Source organism: Phalacrocorax carbo, chromosome 2 (genome assembly GCF_963921805.1).
Source record: "Phalacrocorax carbo chromosome 2, bPhaCar2.1, whole genome shotgun sequence".
In the NCBI taxonomy this organism is placed as follows: domain Eukaryota; kingdom Metazoa; phylum Chordata; class Aves; order Suliformes; family Phalacrocoracidae; genus Phalacrocorax; species Phalacrocorax carbo.
Window position 1 is genome coordinate 133017010 of NC_087514.1, and position 21258 is coordinate 133038267.

Genomic DNA, 21258 nt, shown 5'->3' on the forward strand with positions numbered 1-21258 from the left:
ACCAGAGTAAAATCTTGCTCTATTTGAATTAATTCCATCTCTGTTAAGTGAAAAGCCGAAGTTGTGGAGACTAAATACAGTTGTCAGTAAACAATAGAGAGGCTCTCCCAGTACATTGCCGAAGCACCCATCATCGTAGCCTGTAGATTTTTTAATAATGGATACGCAAATAAGTAAGTGTGTAGTTTGATTGGGATTTTTTTTTAATCAGAAAAGCTGCTTTCTGAAAGAAGCCATTATCATATCTCATCAGTTCTGGAAGAGTTGATGAAAGAGGAACAATTAGGGTGGAGGGGTGGCGTGCTAAGCAGAGGAGTGCATCATGAGGCGCAAACCAAGCAGCCCTGCTATTTTATTTATGACTAAGTCAGAAATGTAGGGAGCTGTGAGCAGCTCTGGGTGCTCCCTGTTCTCTGCTCCCAGATTCAGCCAGGAATCTGTGTCTCTGACTTTCAGCTTGTCAGGAAAGCACCAGGACTAAGATCTGAAGAAGCTGGAAGACTTACACAGTGTGCCAATACATAAAGGAGAGACAGAGTTTTTGAAACATGAATACCTACACTTCTGTTGATGAGCTAGTCTAAAACAAAAAACAAGTGTTTTGATAGAGAAAATTAATTAGCATGTTGTTAGAAATTAACATCCTGAGGAGTTACAGAAACAGGTCAACGTAAGGTTAGAATAAATGGATTAAACAGCAGCCTTCTTGCTTCCCAAGCGGAGGCCGACCGTGAAAGATGTACCATCTCTCTACAGTTCTTTGCGAGGAACGGGCCCATCCAATAGACCGTTCATCCAAGCTGTGCTGAACACCTTTCTTGTTTTGGAATTAATTACCTTTGGGAGCTGCCTGACTTTAATGATGAAAGGAGTCTAAGCAACAAAGTTAGGATTAACTTTAAGACAGCTGAAGTGAAGTGAGAAACACTGTCTCAAGATAGTACACAGTGATGAGTGAAAGCTTTATAAAACTTGTAACAAATGCTGCCTGTTTCCAGTCTAAGGCCTTGGCACATACTTTTCCCTGATGATAATTCCCAGTGAAGGCAGTGGATTCACTTGTACTTAAAATTATCTTAAAAGAGGATTCTCTGTCACTCACATACACACACATATGTTTATAGTGGTCTTCAAGTATCTGCAAGAGAAAGTGGCATTTTTTTGTTTGAAAAGGACTCGATATTTCAGGATTTCAAATTTCCTAATGGACTAGGAATAAGCAGGGTCTGATTGTATATAGTAAAATGTCAAAAAAATAGAGGTATCAAGCAAATTCCATAGGGACCTGTATTGGAGCCAGTGCTAACTGCAACTGATTTATAGGGATATGTAAATTGAACATTAATCAGATTTTCAGACAATAAAAATGATGAGGGATTGCAAATACATTGGAAGAGAGGAAAAAAAGAATGATCTAAGGAGTCTGGTGGCATGTGCAAACAACAGTAGGGTAAGATTTAATTTAGATAGATGTAAAGTAATTCAGCTAGGGAATGCTAATACTGAGCTGAAGAAATAAATGCATGATTGTAAAGAACAGTACTGTGACAAAGGTCCTTGGGTGATAATAGATGACAAATTAAAGGCAAGGACAAAGTGGGATGCTGTTCCAAATAAAAAATTTTACATTTGCTTTATATTTGCATAGGAGAAAGGTGTAAGAACTTAGAGCCAAAACAGTAATTATGTTTCTCCTTCCCTGTCCACTGTCTCACAACATCTCCTTGATAGGAAGGAAATGCATGAGAGAAAAGTTAAAATAAATTACAAAGAATTCAAGGAAGGATAATAACAATATGGAAAAGCAGATTGCAGGCCATGGCCACAAAGAGAAATTGAAGGAACCAATAATGTACAATTTACAGAAAGAGATGAAAAAGGGGATGAAAATATTTGTAATACAACAGAATAGAGGTCAGGGATTTTTCTGTATGGTAAAGGACAGCTGAGAGTAACTTGAACATTGAAAAGGGAAAATTACTTTTGACAGCAGAGGGAAGAAAAAACAAACCTGCCAACAACAGGGTTGATGAGGCAGTGGAACGTTTGCTAAAAAACTTCTTAGAGACCCCATCACCTAGACTGCAGGTGGTCATGAGAGGACATTTAATGAGTTCATTATGTGGAAGATGACTGTATGTTAGTGCTGAGAGTTGAAATGGGACTTAGTAACCTAGGATACCTGTGCATTCTATTTATCTCTGATTCTGAGTGCAAAAATTCAGAATACGGCATTCATATTTTTTATTCCACAGCTGTAAAGCCCAAAGAAATCTGAATTCATTCTTTGCTATTGTTATGGGTCTCAACACTGCATCTGTCAGCCGGCTGTCTCAGACCTGGGAGGTAAGACACATCTTTGTATCTTTTAGACTCTGTCAAAACCATTTCTCACAAAGGTTGTATACTGGTGAATTACCTTTTCTTTCTAATTATTGGTTTTTCATGCTGAAATCAAACAGGGAGCAAGTGTCAGTAGAGAAACTTTGCTGTGACCTGAAACCTTAGATACACAGCTATTCAGATAAAACTAAATGTGTCCTTCCAGAGCTTTTAAATAAGGACAAAGCAAGGAGATCTTAAGCTCTTAAAAAAAAAAAAAAAGTCAGGTAAATGATCCTAGCATTAAAATAGATGTCAGAATAGGAAGTTTTATAAAGGTGGCTCCAAACAAGCCATACCTTATTATGGAATAATTTCATTGTAAAGAAATACAGAGTAGAAATAAACCCTCTTTAATCCGCCTTTGTCAGCTCTTTTGTAGCTGCTCATCTTGAACAACAAAGTTAAGAAATGGGCCATGAATAAGGAGCGTACTGGAGAACAGAGATTTTCTGCTAAAGATGCTACCAGTTCCTAGACAGATCGTGGGATGTTTAGAGAAGGGTCCCACTGGGATCTGTGCTTATATTGTGGTTTTGTTTTTCCCATCCAAGTATTGAGTGGTAGTATCTGCAAGCTTACTATATCTGCTGATGAACCAAAAATTGGGGAAGGAATAATTTAGTGTGATGGGGTGAAGCTTCATCCCTCCCCCATGTCCCCAACACCAAAGTGGGCAGTACTCAAAAAAGAGCCATCTGTAATACAAAGTGATGGAGAATGCCTGTGATCTCCTGCCTTGGAGATAATCTTGAGCACCAACAGGTGAAACCAAATAGCCATCAGAGACTTACAAACCAATCTGACCTTGTCCAGAACAAAGCCTTCCCCTTTAGCTGAAATCACGCATATGGAAACATTGCTGCCTGTGTCAGTGGCTTTGGCACTCCGAGAAACAAGGGCAGTGACTGCTTCTGCAGGGAGGAGTTTACAGGGACTCAGGCAAGGAGGAGCTATCTTTAAATAACAGGTAAAGCAAAAAATTTAGGAAAAAAAATACATATGGGAGGGCTACGATACAGAAACCCTTTGTCTCTCCTATTTTTAAAATGCCTCACCCGCTGGGAAACATTTGCCCCTGCCTGCTCTTATGGGTTGCCTTCCTCCCATTTCTCTGGGCTTTGATAGCCGAGTGGAAGGGACTAAGTATTGTATCAAAGGCACTCGGCAGCGTTGGTGTAGATCTCTCCCGCACAGAAACATGCAGAAGTCAGCTGTGTGATGGGACCTCTGGAGATCATGCGCTGCTAGTGGACTTCTCTCAGGAAGAGCAGAATATATTCCTTGTCGGAGAAGGAGTGCATCTGCACTCCTTGCATCTTTACACATATTTGCACATATTTACATCTGTGCACATATTTGCATCTGTAAATATGTCACATTTCTGTGTGTAAAATATTTATGTAGTCACATGCATTTTTTTATTTGTAAAACTTCACTGCACTAGAAATTTCAAAAGCAAAAAGTTGTTTGCATTAGTAATGTGACTTCTAGAAAGTAGAGCAATGTTTATATATTAATTATAATCACTTACACATGTAAATGAAGCCACCTAAATTTAAGCAAACCATTTGACACTAAATGATATTGGTTCTGCACTTGAATTCTTAAATAAGTAGTATGCTCTCAAGCATATTCTTCTGCTTTTTTTTACCACAGTATGCCGTGTTTTAATGAGCCTAACTTTCTCTGATTGAAGATACTAAAAATTTGCAATTGCAATTCCATGTTCAGTTATTTTAGCACTTTAATCATACAGCACATCCACTTAATCTTAATTGTTCTAAATCTGTGTTCTCTTGGTAGTGTCATTGTGGCTGTCAGGGTGTAAGGACAAAGGCAAGGGAGGATTTGTATTAAGAGGGGTATCTTAATAGACTAACTAGTATGCTTGGAAAAAATAGACAGGCTTTAAGGTCCACACACTGTTCTTTAAGTCTGAAATACCAGCAGCAAAATTCAAACTGAAGAACAATTGTGTTTTAGGGGAAGGCTGATCACAACAAATGATTTAATCTGGATGTGATTACAGCCTGTGTTATTGCTTCTAACTTGATACAGGTATTAAGGTAAATGCAGCAGACATGGAAGCTAGGGAAGAAAATACAACAGCTGTTAACAAGCAGTTTCCATAAAAGAAGGATGCAGGTCCCCGAGGCAAGGCTGCAGATCTGGTGCCTCACTGGCATCACACGGAATGTGGTCTGTAATTAGGGCTCTTGTAGCTGAGGAGCGGAGGTTAAGAGTGGCCTGTTGGTACTTACAGCAGGTGCTTCACACACAGCAGTCTCATGGAAAAAAATGCCTCAGCATTTTTCTGCCTAAATCAGCTTTCGTTTTTTTTTCTCTCTTTTTCCCACTTCAGAAAATTCCCGGGAAGTTCAAGAAACTTTTCACTGAACTTGAAAGTTTGACAGTAAGTACAGTGTTGACAGCAGAATAGCATTGCTTGTCTTTACCTGTGTTCCGTCTTCCTAATTTATTTGGAGGCTGCCTGTCATTATTGTCTGGAGCTGGAACTTGTCATGTCAGGTCTGTGATTTGCCAAAGGCCATGCAGCCCCCCCAGAGCTTAGAGGTGGTCTCCAAACATGAAAAGGAGAAAGGCTGTATTCCTGACAGCTGGAGGAAGGGCAGAGAGAGGCAGATGTAGTGGCAGTTCCCCAGCATCAATTTGGAAGCCGTTCTTTTGCTATGGTGGTTAATCAGCCTTTATCCAAAGCAATGTGCTGCGGACCAGGAGAATGGGAGGACAGTTCAAGTTTGGAGGAAAACAAAGAAAAAAATCAAAATCTGAGGCTAAGGGTCTTTGTCACCATTATCAAAGCTGAATAAACAAGTGTTTCCTCTAGCTGTCATGGAAGTGGGTGCATGGTGAGATCACTGCCTGGCGCAGGGAACATGAGATCCAGCCTTTAATGGTTGTCACGCTTCTCTGCTTGGAGTCCTGTATAAGTTAATGTGTTTTCAAGATCATGTGTGAGCTGGTGTACAAAAATGTTCATTTATATAGGAAATCGAGATGACTTTTTGAATTACTTAACACCACTGAAACATACTCTGTTATTTTCTTTGAAAATGTCCAATATGCTCCATTGACCTGAGAGCAGGTTTTGTTGGGATTTTTGTTGTTGTTGTTTTTTTTTTTTTGGAGGGGGGGGATGTTAAGAAATTAATCAGCAATACATTCTGGGATACATTTTGTGCTAGATAGTAAGCTGAAGAGATTTTGCTAATAGAAATTTGTGGCAAAATTACAGAGCAGTCCCAGTGAATCTATTCTGCAGCTTACTCCCATTTTAGCACTGCTTCATCTAGAGGAATGTAATTGCTTTTGTTCTGTTCACTGTTTATGTTTCCTGTTCAGTTTAGTAAGTCACCTAGCTTAGAAAACCTTTATCTACCTCGTTTCCTGAAGAAACCTTTTATATCTAAATCATGTTCAGATCATAAGCCCGTAATGGATTTAGAATTGCTCTTTTTATAGCCTATTGATTTTTCTCTCTATTACCCAAATGGTTTTGTAGGACCCTTCTCTGAATCACAAAGCTTACAGAGATGCATTCAAGAAAATGAAATCTCCGAAAATCCCCTTCATGCCCTTACTTCTGAAAGGTAATGTTAAAGCTTGGCTGCTCTTCTTCTTTCTGGCTAATTAAAATAAGCGGAAGGTTATTCTTCCTTCATGTGGCCTTATGATAAGTATGTGGCAGATGTAGGGATATCTGCAAGGTAGCGCTTAGTCTGGATAAGAAACAGCTGCCTTTTAGGACAAGGGGAAGATGGCAATTTTCACACAGGTTTTCAAACTTCACTACCTTCCCATCAGGTGTGGGCAGAGGAGTGTGCTATTGCTTTGGCCACATCCTCTTTGGTGGAAGAGCGAGACCTTGCAAGCCTCTGAACAGGCTGCCCAGCGGTGCTGGGTGCACCTGCACAAGCAGCCTCAGCCACGCTGCTGGTGTGATGTGCTCGCCCTGCCTCGCCGGGGTGGAACTACCTGCTGTCATCCTGAGGGTGGAACCTGTCCCATCTGTCAGTTCTCTTATAGGACTGAAAGAGATTTTTAAAAAACCTTGGTATTAAAAAAAAAAAATTAGAAATATTAAAAACTAAAACTACTTGCTTAACGCCGTGAGCTGGGCAGCCAATTAAGTGGCAGGTATTTAAAATATTCCATTGTCCTGAGGTCATAAATTATTAATTTCCATGTCTTTGAACATGGCAAATTCATTTGATTATTCCTGTATTCCAAAAGTGTTCTCTTTAGGCTGTTTATTCCAACCTGCTGCTGCTGCGAGTTTAAAATGTTTGAAGACAGTTCTCCAGATCAGTCGGTGACAGTTTGGGAGCCATCAGGCACTTCCCCTCTTTGCACACATCAAAGGAGTTTGCATTAATTCAGTTGGATACAATTATCAAGGCTTCAAAATCAATATTTTTTAAGTGTTCTCAAGTATGTCTTGCCTGCAAACAAAAGCAGGAAACATAAACAAGTAACTTGTAACAGTGATGTTTGTGCAGCACTGCAATATGGTGTATAAGACCGTGCACGTAAAGAGAATGTATTTGGGATAGCAAGGATACTTTACAAAATAATACAGTGATTTTCTTCAATACAGTGATCCTTAAGGAGATGTTGCCAAGGTTGGTAATTCCCAAAGTATCACACAGTACATAGGACTTCATTCCGTGTCGCGCATGTTTGTATTAATGTTATTTCCAAGACCAATAAAATAAGCATTGATAGCATAGAACTCTCAGTAACAGCAAATTGCTGTCTTTCAACATGAGAGGATCAAAAGTAGTTTCAAGAAAAAACTGCAAATCATTAATAACCTTTTTTTAATTATGAAAAGAACTTTAAAGTGTCCTTTTAAACTTAATTAAATTTCAATGTGGAGCTCTCTTAGAGCACACATACACAGCTTTTGGAAATCAGGCAGATTTTTCAAACGTAATAAAATACTGTGATGTACCCTTACAACATAGTTCAGATGCAATTTTCTGCTCCACTGAATTTATCTAGACTCTTAGTTGTTGGCTGCAAAGGAAATTTCTGTTCCTTCTACCTCAGAGATACACACATTGCTGTCATTGACTCAAAGAGCTGTGTGGAAATTTCTGTTTCCAGTATATGTTTTTCATCAGAAGTGATGGACGGGTTTTAACTGCAATGATACAGAGTCAAATAATGGTTGTGTCCTGACGCTGTGTCCTTTCCCTCTCCCTTTTCCTGGGTTCCCCAAAGCACACCAGAGAGGAGGTCCCACTCCCTCCTTTCCCCCTGACTTTTAGGATGCTGCCTAGGGGAAGAGAAGGTACTGGAGGCATGCCCAGCAGATGCCATGCCTGCCCCATTTGCTCAGGAGTGCTGGCTGGCATCCTGCATGGCCAGCCAGAGGCAGACCCCAGCCCAGCGCCCTGGGGGTGCAGGACCTCTCCATCACACCTCATGCACAACTCTGCCTAATGAGTCCCAGCATGTGATGTGGTTAACATTTCCAGTCTAAGCAATTGCAAAATGCCTCTCAGGCACAGAGCGAGTCTTTGAAACAAAAGGAAATAAATCAGGTTGACTGTTTTGGAGGAGGATGAAGGGGGGCAAGGTGTGAAAAGCAGCCCACAGTCTCAGCTGCAGGCTCCCAGTCCTAAAATCCCCTGAAACTAGGGGGACCAAGTGGGCATCAGGGAGTCCTACAGATGAGCACAGGAGAAATGCTGAGATGCACAGTTACACAGGTGGGTTGGAGGTTGGCACCTCTGCTGAGTGGGAGACGTTGCCCATTTACTGTGTGCTGTTTGTCTGCTGGCAGACACAGCTGTGACTTTTAAGAAGCAATGGTATCGGAGTGCTGTCTCTTTATAAAAATGCGATCTCCTCCTGGTACTCCTGGGTACCCGCACATCCAGGAGAGAGCTGATGGGGGGCATGGTGTGGTGCTCCTGCTGCTACTTCCAGTGACCCAGAGGATGCACTGTTGGAGGCAGAGCTTCGGTCCCCACGGAGAGTCTGTCTATGTCCTTGGTACTTCATGACAAAGATAGGTCTTACTTTGTGTCCTACTATGCATTATAAAAATGGAGAAAATGACCTCAAGTTACTGTTTTAATTGTAATCTTAATTTAGCAACATGTGCTTTGCCTGATATTCCCCTCTCTCCAGCTCATTACACTGTGTTCAGTTCCCTTCCTGGAGCCAAATATAGACCTTTTCCTTTTCCTCTCACTGACCTTTTTGGTTGCCTTTGCAAATTCTTTCCAACAACATTGTGTAGAAGTGTTTTTTCCCTAGCCATAATGCTAATTTCACGGCTTTGAACTCCAGTTCGGTGGCTTGTGTTTGATTTCCCCAGCTGGCCACTGCTGTAGCCTGTATCTCTGTGGGGGACTTCAGAGTCATTGTGTCCCACAGAGAGGAAGGGATGTCAGAGCTGAGTGCAGTGCCTGGTAGCCTGTCCCCATGGAGCTCTGGGCTTAGGGACCAGCCAGCCCCAGCCTGGGCACAGCCCTCGATGCCGCAGGGTGGGGACAGCAGGCATGCCGTGCAGGGCTATCCCTCTGGATGCCTCTGCCTGCTCCCAGCCATCCTCCGTATGATATATATGCACCCCAGAAGTAACACAGACCAGGTTTAATAAGAAATCTGTGCTCCCACTTGAAAATGCTTCTGTTACGATGTGTACATTATGTTGCTATCTGATAATCTCTGCACATCATCATTGCACCAGGCTTTTGTTCCACTGTTACAAGGTATTGTGTCAATCCTTAATGGGATGTTTTCCTCTTTTTTTTCTTTTTGTTACTGCTTAGTCATTTTATTTCTTTGTATTAAACAACAAAGTTGTGAAAAATAATTATTTTTCCTTTATTTTTTTTCAGATGTAACATTTATCCACGAGGGAAATAAAACCTTTCTGGATAACCTTGTTAATTTTGAAAAGCTGGTAAGCTAATTTCATTCTTCCTGTTTTTCAGAGATTCATGTTTTCTTCGCTTTCCCTTCCTTATCTTGTAAGACTAAAAAGTTTTCTTCTTGCTGAATCAAGAGGAAGTACACAGCAGTAAAAAAGAGTGCACAGAGTAAAGGAGCCAACAGTTTATCTCCCCTGCCCATCCTCCGCTCCTCTCACTTCTCATTCCTTCCTGCCCTACTTCTGTAATAAATGGCTAAGCCAGTGATAGCCAGCGTCACTGCCACACACAGTCCGCTCTTCCCCACCACCCTTCCCAGTGAGATCTGTTCCTTTGCACCACGTTGTGGACTATTTCTCCTCAGTTAAGTTCTCCTCCTTCAGCTTTCTCTGAATTATATTCTTTTTTCTCAAGGCACTAAAGAAAATGTTTCTCCAGTTTCTCACTTGCCACTGGTATTCTAATTCCTTTCTTTACTGATAACATTTTCGTAGCAGTGATAGCTACAGTTTATATATCTGAACAGTGGTGGAGTGGAGAAACTGATTTTTTTTTGTGGATTTTGTTTTTGTTTGGGATTTGGGGTGGGTTTTTTTTTGTTTGTTTGTTTTGTTTTTGTTTGGAATTTTTTGTTGGCCTGGAGTATTTGCTCAAGAAACCAAAATGTTCTTCCCGATTGCTCCAGATATGCCATGGGACTGTTACTCCAGACGGCTGTGCCTGCTCAGTTGTCCCCAACTATTTTCTCCATGTGTTTACACATTTTTGAGAATCAACGTGCAAAGATGGAGTTATTAATGAACCAGATGTTGAACTTATTTTCACATCCTATCGTAACGTGCATTGTCTTTCAACTTGCAAGCAGATGTAGACTTTGACTTCTGAACCTGAGGCCCTCTTCTTGTGTTTTGTGTTTGATTTCCGTACCTTTTCTTGTTGCAGAGTTTACAAGAACACTGATTTGCATTTAATGAAAGGTTTTCTTGTCCCAAGTCCATTAACTGTTTGACCTTTAGGTGTTTGCATAAAACTCATTAGCATGTTCTTCTTCATTGCCCCTTGGAAGTACATCCAATTAACATGTAAATTAGACTGGCCCATGATGCACAATAATTGTTACTAAAATCCCCCCCACTGGCCCATGTATTTATTTAGTGAATATGTAGGATTTGATTCGCGCTGTGGCTTTAGCCAGACCTTGTTAGTTTGTTTGGTTGTTGTTTAATCCTGTATGTGTTTAATGTATGCTGGGCTTGCTCGGTAAGATTTCCTATCCTTGCTGTCACCACTGTGTCTCCAGAGGCAGTGGGAGCTTTGCTAATTGACTTCAGTGAGCCAGGATTTCACCTTTTCCATGCAAATGGATAATGGGCATTTTAAATGGGAAGGGAGCGTCTGAGGTGATGGTGGTGGGGTGAGGGTTGTTCAAACTGACACTTCCTTCAAATTATTAGTCAGATCACGCCCTCGGGAACCACTGTCTTATGGAGCCCTGCACACATATGAATGCAGGCAATGGCGCAAGCTTAGGAAGTGGGGCTTAGGAGAGATTTAAATGAGTGTAGTGGAAACTCAGGCATTACACGTATTGCACAGCTTCATCTGGATGCTAAGGTGTTTAGTGGGTTGAAATTACTAACAAGATGCATCACACATGATCATATATATATCAGTTCATGTTTCTTTTGTAATTATAAGGGCTTTATCCAAAGGAAGAACGTATTCCTTGTTTTTTTTTATACTGTGCTGAACACTTTCTGGCCTCTGCTGAGAAAAATTAAGATTGACATTGACTCCTGCTTGGTTTGGATCAAGCCACTGAACCTCACCTGCAAATTTGCTGTTGCATAAAAAGAAGAAAAGAATTATTCTACCATAGCAGATTACTTGTTGGGGAAGGAACTTACTGTCATAAATGCATAGAATTTCTACTTATGAATTTCAAAGCAAAGATGGCTTTGAAAAGATGTCTCCGTTTGGATCAGTATTTTAAAATATTTCATTTCTGCATTAAGCACCTGACCTGAAGGAGGACTCGTCAGTCTGAACCATTGTTTTTTCCAACTATATCAGTTGGTTTAAAAAAACATCTCTCCCCGCAATCCCTACTTCCTTCATGTTCTTAGATCATCATGGCCACAACAATCCTACCGTGACTGAACTTGATTTGACATGACGTGATTGCGGTGAAGAGAAAGTTAATTCAAAACATAAAGAAGAGAATTTGCAAAGAAGAAAATTAAATTATCTTTTTTCTCAGGAATGTTGCCCAGTTTTAGCAAAAGTTCAAGGGATTGCAGCAGTTTATTTAACTCCATGTTTGGTAAACTCTAGTCTAGAGTAGTGTTTGATCACATTTTAGTATGATACTCACTTCTTCGACTAAATCTGAAGGAATAAATGAAAATATCGTTTTACACTGTTGTATCTCAAGGTATTTCCATGGTGTTTACTGAACTGCTTCACTTAAAACGTGGCTTTTTCAGGTTTTTTCCTCCAGTCAGCCATCACCTATATCTTAGCAATGACATCTTAGCCACACTCCAGCAAACTCTAATACAGGTCAATGGCCATTACCTTTTTAGATAACACCTTCTGACCAGTGCCTTCAGCTGTAAGGGCTGTGTACATGCAGCTGAGGATTCTCAACCCCCACCCCCAAATATCTGTGCAATTCCCAAGCCTGAGTTTTTGTTGTGCCTCTGTTAAAGGAGTGCTAATGACCCTAGGTATCCCGTGGGCCAAAAAGCCCCAAGAAATGGGTGTTACTCATCACACTAACAATATGCAAGCACCTGTTTAAACAGTCAGGAAATAGCATTTGCTTTGCAGATGAAATAGCTGGTTTTCTGTTTTATAATTGGATGCCAGAGAATTGTAAATGGGTGGAGAGAAATGCCTGATTAGGCTAATAAAGGAGGGAGATTTGGGATTCTGCTTTAAGAGTGTGTTACACAAAGAAGTTCTTCCCTCACCTGGGCATCCCCTTCAGAAGTCAGTAGTCTTGGGATGGACCCCCACACTGACTGACTGCAAAGGAGAAACAGCAAAGTATGACAGGGTGTGTGATAATGGGGTCTCTCTTCTAAAAGCCTGGTTCAAAGGGTATCAGCCAGAAAACATCACAGCAGCAGCACTGGTGGAAGCTGTAGCTCTCCCAGTACTCATACGGTTGACCATGAAATCTAGGATATCTCATTAGAACTTCATTATAATCAGCGCAAGCACATCAGCACAAGAGATTGCGTGATTTCATGGCAAATGAAGCACGTCAGGTAACAAAAAAAAATTATTTTGATTCACTGATGAAAAGAATATGAAGTTTCCATTAAATGTGCTGATCTTCTTGTGATGAGCTTCTCTGTGGAGGACCCTTGCAAGCCACTCTCTGGGTGTTGAGAGATGAGCTCTTCTGCGTCATTCTTGTCTTAAACATACTTTGCTCAAGACCGTTAATCCTTTCCACCTGATTATTTAAGAGGGAGATGTGACAAGAACACCAGCTGTTTGCATGAGCTATTACATCATTACTGCTAACTGCAATTCGCTTAAATTAGTTACTAGATTTGGTGAAGAGTTGCCAAATCCAGTATGCTTTCACCTTTATACCAAAGAAGCAGTCAAATAAAGGAAAAAGGTAATGCCTCAACAACTTCATGGGCAATATTTAGTGAAAATGAGTACACTCCACTGATTGATAGTGAACAATTTCAGTTTTCAGAAGTTGAAGACCTGAGCCTTAATGAGAAACCAAACTTGAACCTTTTATTTCCTCTGCTTAATCTAAGTGAACATCCAATATTGCTGTTAGCACTAGCTTTTCTTAAAATAGTATAGCTACAGTATAGTCTTATTTGCAACATGTCTGTGGGTACGCCAGGGTGCTTGCTCTGCAGCGTTTAGGCTGTGGGTTGTTGTTTTTGTGTTGGTTATCATACTGGAGAAAGCAGCCTAGCTGATACTGGTGCCTGATTGGGCTAGTCGTTATACAAGTATACGTTAAGGTATAGTCTGTGCCACAAAGGGCCTTACAGTCTAATTAGACAACACATGGAGACAGAAGGAGAGATTGCAGACTACCGAATGCCCTGGGTAATGCACTAAAGCCAGGGGTTGGACCCAGAAGCACCCACCCAGACCACAAGACTTCCCTACCATAGGCTTTCATTTTAATAAAAGTTGCAGGAACAAAAATAAGCCGTTGTTTGGCAACTTTTTTATTACCGTTTTCCATGGGCTCTTAGGGAGTTGTTCTCATTTAATCTGTGTGATATAAATAAGGACCTAGACTAACCTTGTTTCATCATACGTTATCACTAAGACAAAGAGCAAAGTCTGTCTCCTGCTGTCTTCATTTTTTACCTTACTACAGTTGCTTTTTGCTGTACAGTGTAGGGCAAGGAGATTTTTTTTTCAGGCTTTTCTAAAGACAGAATCCATCTCAGATTTTTGCACTGATGTTTTATATCTTGTCTTTGCAGCACATGATTGCAGATACTGTTCGGTCATTGAGACATTGCAGAAATAACCAGTTTGGTGAGTAGGCAAAATTTGCTACTTATTTTGCCTTTATACAGCCTTGGGGCTTTTTTTTTTTCTGCTTTCTTTCCACTTGCTCAGGTTTATTACAGCAGCAAAACGTGGGTGACAATTATTGAACCAATTGGCAAGAGGGGCTGTCATTGTTGGAAGGTCAACATAGTTGGATGAAGTTTTACTTTACAAAATGTTTGTAGAAACAGCTGCTGAATTTTTAATAGAGTATTTTCTTGCAAAAATTATCACCTTTTCAAAATACTGCATAAAATCTGTGCCATTTGCACTTAATAATGGAGGCCTCTGATGCACACTGTTGTTTCTCACTTTCCCAGCTATAACCGAGTTACCTCAGTCTCCCACTAGTCTGTGTTTTGGTAATGGATTTGCAGCTGTCTTGGCTTCCAGTAGCTAAAAGATGGTATTAATCACCACAGCTTTTCACTTGGTTTTTCACCAATAGCAATTGTTTGCTTAGTTTGGGCTCTTAAGGACATTTCACAAACTGGTAGGAGTCTTGAAGAGGCTAAGATCCTGTGGGTTTCATGAAAGTAGTTGACTAGGTAGAAAAGAGGAGAGTGTCCTAGTACCCCTGCTAGGGGAAGCCTGCAAATACAGCTCTGCCTGGTTTAGACACTGAAGGGAACAGTTACGAGTGCCTCAGCCATACGAAAGGCACTTTCTTTGGGTTTCCACCTTATGAGCCACCATGGAATCCAACCCTAAGGGACCATGCCAGAAGATCCCAGCTTGCTTTGTTCTGGTGCTCACAGGGAAGAAACCTTGGTTTTCTCCTTCTCAGCATTTCTTATTTTCTGCGGAGAGGTTAAACACAGGAAGGGGACAAGCACAACACTACTTTAGGAAGTGGTTTGAGTTTTTAAGCCAAACACATTAAACATGTCATTTATTGAGGCCACTAAAACCTCTTTTCCAAAGAGAAGTTCAGAACTGTGCTGTAGCCTTGGGGAAAAAGAGTCTGAACTGTTTCTTTTTTCCAGCTGAATTTTCAGCAGCTGTCATCATGGACTCCAGTAAAAAGAAAAAAAATAATGATTTTGTGTATAAATACATGTACCTTGGAGAATGATAAGTTCTGCTGAGAGTTTTGCTGAACATTTGATCTGTAGAATTACCTTGTGTATGTAGTCTTTTTTAAACAAAGGCTGCTTACTATTATGGTTCTTGTTTTATTTTGAGTTATATATATGATGCGGGGAGAGGGAGAAGGTTGTGCTTTTTGGTTTTATTCTGTTAAACCAGATACTAAAGGAAATATTGATAAATCCAAACCATGCCTCTGTAAGGTAGAATGTTTCTTATTTGCCATTATAACATGTAGCATTGGTTCCTGTTCATTATGTGTATTTTGGTTTTTTGCAGTTTCTCTGCAAATCTTTCATCTCATTTTTGCCTTTTTTTTTTCCAAGTGCTTTTGTAAGTGTTGCAACATAAATCCAAGGTTAATACCTGAGATTTATCATATAATCTGGTAGTCTGAAGTGCATGATTGTTATTTTATTTTACCACAGACTTGATTTATCGTGAAGCTGGCATTGAAAAAGCAGCTTATACAGACATCCCTGTAGGCACTCCTCCCACCCCCCACCCCCACCCCCTTAAATTCATTTAGGCATGAAATGAATTCACTGAATATTTATTGAGACTTTATGGACAGTTTCCTTTTCTGGTGGGCTTGTTTTGCTCTCAGAAATATGAATCTTTCTACTGCATCAACTCTCAGCTTGGCCTAAGAGCAGCAGGCATCTCACTGTAGGAAAGAATTCAAACAAAACTAAGCAAGGAATATTATTGTTGTTTATGAACTGTATTACATGCAGTAAGCTTGCAGGCTGAAGTCTTGAAGGATTAGAAACTGGTTAGGTTCCAAGCAAGACTGAAATGCCTTTTTAATGGAATTAATATTTTTATATCCTAAATCCTGAAAACAAATAATAGCGTTTCCAAACCTGGGCAAAGCAGCCTGAACAAATAATATAATTCAAGCTTTTGTCATTTCAGGTGTTAATGAGAAATACAAATGTTTTTCAGTACATTCAGCACAGCTGCTGGGATCCTATTCCCTCAGAATGGAAAGGTCATCTCTGTATCCCAACGCACATTTATCACATTGTCCTCTTCTCTCCCACATTTCTCAAGTCAAATAGCTGCTCAGAAATGGCTCCTGAAAATAGCTGCCTGGGAGCCCCTTTAGCAGCTACACGCAGACCTGGCTGCGTTGACATCCCATGTTACCTACACAGCGTCATAAAGCGCTCCTCAAAATCAAGTGGGGTGGTCAGTTCCTGAAAAGCTTCTGTAGCCGGAGAGCATGGCAAAAAGGATGTAATGAAACAAAGGAGAGGGAGGGAGCATGTGAGTTAAGCTGATTGGTTCAGGGAATTTTGAGAGGTTTTCTTTTTTAATTTATGGTAATGTTATTAAAAATTCCTTGAGGACATGGAGTAGAACGGAGCTCTCCAACCTTTGCTTGTTTGTCAGCAGTCAGCAACGTGTGGAAAACCTGTCTTATTGCTTTCTCTGCCTGTCTTGATGGGTCTTGTGGCCATGGGCTTAGCTTTCCCTTTTCCACTTCTGCTGGCCACCAGCCATGCTGGAGGGTTTCACAAGCAGCAAGTTCCCACAGGCCAATGTGGGGCGTAAAGCTTGTAACAGAAAACATCTGCTATTCAAGCCACCCTTCAATTTGTCTGTTACAAAGCTAATTCCTCCTGCTGTGTAAACTCCCATGAAATGAGAGCATGACTCTCGTCTCTGTTACTAGATCAGAAATCAAAAGCATAACAGATCAAAACATGGGGGCCTGTCAGAGCAGCTTTGAAGAGCTTTTGTACCCATCTGCTGCGCTGTCACCTTTCACCTGCTCTGAAGGAGATGATTCGGGGGCCTACTGTCTTGTGTACTTGTGTTAGGGTTGTTTAAAAGTTACAGGCTGGATCGCCCGCCCCTGCTCAAGGTCCCGTTGTGCTGCCAGAATGGCACAAAGGAAACCTTGCGCCACCCTTATAAGGGACAGACCACCTGTACTGCCAGCAGGAGTAAATCTTCCGCTTGGGAAGAGTCAGCTTCTTGCAATCCGCTTGTCCCTCCTTTGTGCATGCTGGCTGCCCAGGACTGCCTGCTTCTTTCTTTCTTCTCCCCTTTTCTGTATCTAGCTGTTACCTCATGCACTGCAGTTAAACAGCAAGTCCTTTGGATAGCTGGTTGCTTTTCTGTGACTGTCCAGCACCTGGCAGGCTGGCATACCAGGGACTTGGTAACGCACGGACAGACAAGCAGACAAGGCATGGCTTTCTGATCCATCCCCTTTCTCCTGTCTTGCAGGCAATGAAGTTCCTTCAAAAGAGCATCACGAGCTGAAGCCATACGTCCATCACCTGCATGTCATCGACAACCAGCAAGCTCTGTTTGAGCTTTCTCACAGGATAGAGCCGCGAGTGTGAGCATACACAGCTTCATATAACCTTGTAACTGCAGCACTTTGAATTAAGTGAATGTTTATGCCAAGCATGTTGCTTCCCTATATAAGAACAGTTTACTGAGTTTTATCAGTAGCTCACACAACATGCACAGAAAAATCAGGCAAGAGCCAGCAAAGGAGCTGCTCACAGAGTTGCAGGTCAAGCTTGGTGCCATCCCTGCTGGTCACCGGGACAGGAGGGAGCAGAGCAGCATCCTTTGAGCTCAGGAGCTTGGTTTCTGTGAAAATATTGTTTGGTCCAGTGTAGCTTTCAATGCAGATTCTGCCAGTATTAGAATGAAAGGAAACGTCGTGTTACAGCAGCAAAACATTTCAACAAGCAACATGCCGCAAAGGGAATTGATTCTCAGTTCACCACAGTATGTACCTCACTAATTCAAGGCTGCCAAAGTATTGTTGCCAAAAATACCGTGCAATCCATGCAGCTCCCCTGAGTCCACCGGAGTATCTTACTGAGATAAGTGCGGACAACCAGGAGTGGGAATATAAAAACACAGCACACTGGATGAAACTCAAGAGTGCATCGTGATACGGAGCTCAGCAGTAAACAGTTCACACTGTTATGGCCCCTTAAGAATCTGCTTTATAAAACACACTCTTGAAAGAGCCAATCCACTTTTGTTGCAGTTTATGGACGCAATTGTTTGTACACTGAAAACATGTTATTTTCTTCCTTTTCAGTTATCTCAGATTTAGCACCAGCTCCTGCAGTTAACATGTTATAAATTATTATAGCAGGAGCTTTGTTTTCTGCTTGGATTACAGCCTCTTTGGTGTCTATTCAGAGGCAATGTCTAGATCCACCTACGTTCCTAACTCACCTCCTGGAAACACTGATTCAGCAGGTAAAACTTCACCTAACTTGCACAAGCTTCTAGTTTTTAAAGAACAAAAGGGTACACCTTACAGGGTACCAGTGTAATTACCTGCGTACACAGGGGGCTCTCAGCATCAGGGCCCCTTTACTGCTTCTGTCCCTCTCACACCCCTTCCCTAGCCCATTCTTGTGTAGCTAAAAGTACTACTTCTGGGCATGTACTGAGGCAGCATTTCTAAAGTCTTGTCTACAGTTGACCTACATCTAAGCTACGGTGATGGTGGTGCTCTGGTTTTCAGTGCTAAGAAGTTGCCCTGAAATAGTCTAGTGAATACCACAGGCAATGTGCAGTGTGCTACGCTGTCTGGCACGTGTTTGTGCAGTGACTCACGGTAACGGTCCCTTTGCAGAGCAGGGTGGACATTGCATTGCTTTCCCATTTCTGTTGTATGTTTTCCACATGACGAAGGCTTTGAAGAAAATGCTCCTATACTGATATGTGGGAATACTGAAGTAGCATGCTCTTCATCATTGTGTTATCTCTGGTTTAAAGGGATTAAAAAAAAGCAGCTTTAACAAGTAGTCTCTGGGGGAATCTGTAGAATGCGTTTGGTTTTCCCATCTGTGATATATTGTATAGATCTATTGTAAAGGAAACAGATGTTTCAAAAATGTATTTGCTTGTACTTTGTTATTATCAAATACTATATGATTTTTTTTTTTAAGAAAAAAAATCTTCTTTTTACCCAGTAAAAAGAAAAAAAAAATAAACTCTTGCTGGCCATGGAGTAAAAATTTCCTATGTTCTTCCGTAGATGTGACTGAACATATTGTAAATAACTCTTTTCTGCAAACAGACCAAAACTGTTCAGATGAGGATACTAGCTGCGTTGGGCTCATTTTTGAAGTGTGAGAACACAAACCAGATACAATTTGCTGCTTGTGTTATTGTAGTCCTTCCTCTGGCTACAGCGCTCGCCAAATCCCCACCCTAGACGCATTACCTGGGTGGTTTGCTGGTTTTTGAGCTCCCCCTTGTGAAATCTTTTTACTGTGGCATTCTTTTTAGGAGCCTGTATGTAGACCAGCCTGCATGCTTTAGCTCGTGTGGTGTAACACTCTAGTCCACAAGTTGTTCTCTTGAAATCTGTGGGAGAGGGAGCATGAGAAGGTATTCAGGGTGAGAAGGTGGGCCTGTTTCTCAGTTCACTGCATTTGGCTCTGTTTTGGTAATTACTGCTGATGAAGCAGCAGTGGTGCCAGAGGAGTTTAAAAGACAAGGAAATGAAGTTGGGGAGAGAAACAAAAAAGAAAACAGAAGTAGAAAGATGACTCTGTGCTCAGGCTTTGATTTGAAAGCATGCTAGAACCACCTTGAAGGCTCCTCACTCTGCCAGCTCAAACTGGTTGAAGTAGATGGATGTGTTAACTTGTACTATTAGGCTTCAAGCCAGCTGAGGTATTGGCAGTCTACACTGCTCTAACTATACTAAATCAAATGTTGTCTACCCCTTGCAGCTGGCATAAAGTCAGTTTGAAGGCACACAGCCAGCATTAACCTCGTTATCTATGTTGTGACTAATGAGGCTACTGTTTAAAACTTTACAAACTAGTTTTCATAGTGGCCCGTATGATTAGGATGTAACTGTCTGGTCTGAGGGGCCAACTTGGATGCATCAATTTCGCATTGAAAATATGGATATTATAACTGTTACCATAAAGGAAAGGCAAATAGTCCAAATCTGTAGCTAGTATGTCTAATAAAAAAAGGCCTATCAGAGTCTTAATTCAACAGGTGAAGCACTGCAGAGCTGGGCTGCAGACTGGCAAGCAGTTTGAAGGCGTGGTGGTTGGAAGAACTGGAAATAAACCCTGTGAAAGAGAGGGGGACGCTACACAGCCTGGTCCAGCACTGGTGACACTGTGTCATTTTTAAATCGTTCAATAGCGCAATTTGTTACATAGGATAAAATCCATTAATCTTATAAATTCAGTTTATCACAATCACACCTGGGGTTAAATACTCTGCATCTTTTCCTTAGTAGCTAGGAGGAGTAATTAGAACAAAGGAAAAAGCTGGGTCACTTCATATTTCTTTGATGTGGGATTTTGCTGCATCAAATTTAGATGCTTCTATGACACATCTTTTTGATTCCAGCCCCATCTTAGATAGAAATAAGTTACATTTGCATGACAGTGGCCAAAAAATAAGTTATCAGAACTAATAAGATGTGCTGCTGTAAAGTTACAAAGAAAGGTGTAAATACTGAACATTTTAGCAGAGTAATATTTATTTACATAGCCTATTTATTGTCATCTTATTACACTATTAAGAAATACTGGGATGAAGTCAATGAGCTGAGGTAAGAACACCTGCCTGTTCCATTCTCTCTGAGTGCCATAATGCTGTCAGCTTGCATTAAAAGTAATAAAATAGAAAACCCCAAATCAAGGTATTTACCTAACTTCTCAGGGACTACAGCTGGTAGTTATCCACCGTTACGAGACCTGGTATATATGAAATAATTTGATTTAACAGAATCAATGTTGCCAATGTTTTCCTTTTCATACTTCATGCTTGTCTGCCTCTGTACATATTATTGTGTTGTGTATTTATGAGAGCTAGTAAGCAATAATTTATATGTCAAAATGGCCAAGCAATACAAGGTTAAAACTTGTAGAAGCAACTGTTACATTTATCTTGCATTTTCCAGTGTTTTTTAATATTGCTTTTCAAAATATAAAAACTACCTTAATGAATTCTGGGCTCTGTGCCTTCATGCCTGTCACACATACTTATTGTTCCTAACTGGAATATTTTACGCTCATTCAGTTCCAGAAACCCTTGCTGTGTTTGCAAGGTGGATGCAGACCAGCATTGCGCCTGGTTAGAGGCTCGGGAGCCTGACCCCCTTCAGAGCTGAACATTCATCTGCGGTCAGGCAGTTGCAGAAGCAGAGATGATGTTAATGGGGTCTCAGCTGTGCCTTATCACAGCACAGTCTAAGAGGGGCCTGGAGCCACCATGAAAAGTCCCTGTGGGAGAAGGGAGGAGTAAATCTATCTTCATAGCCTCTGGAGTCTGCTTATCAGCACTTGATCCTCTT

The 21258-nt window shown here is 41.1% G+C and overlaps 1 protein-coding gene across 2 annotated transcripts in view; it reads left to right on the forward strand.

Annotated features, from left to right (window-relative positions):
* The window catches only part of RAPGEF5 (Rap guanine nucleotide exchange factor 5), a 161196-nt gene extending 140285 nt beyond the window's left edge, over positions 1-20911 (forward strand). For both annotated transcript variants that reach the window (XM_064444448.1, XM_064444449.1), the window contains 6 exons: positions 2256-2346; positions 4748-4798; positions 5909-5996; positions 9264-9328; positions 13778-13832; positions 17178-20911. In XM_064444448.1, coding sequence (XP_064300518.1) covers positions 2256-2346; positions 4748-4798; positions 5909-5996; positions 9264-9328; positions 13778-13832; positions 17178-17296 — 469 coding nt within the window. In that variant the 3' untranslated portion in view covers positions 17297-20911. The remainder of the gene's footprint in view (positions 1-2255; positions 2347-4747; positions 4799-5908; positions 5997-9263; positions 9329-13777; positions 13833-17177) is intronic.
* The last annotated feature ends 347 nt before the right edge of the window (positions 20912-21258 follow it).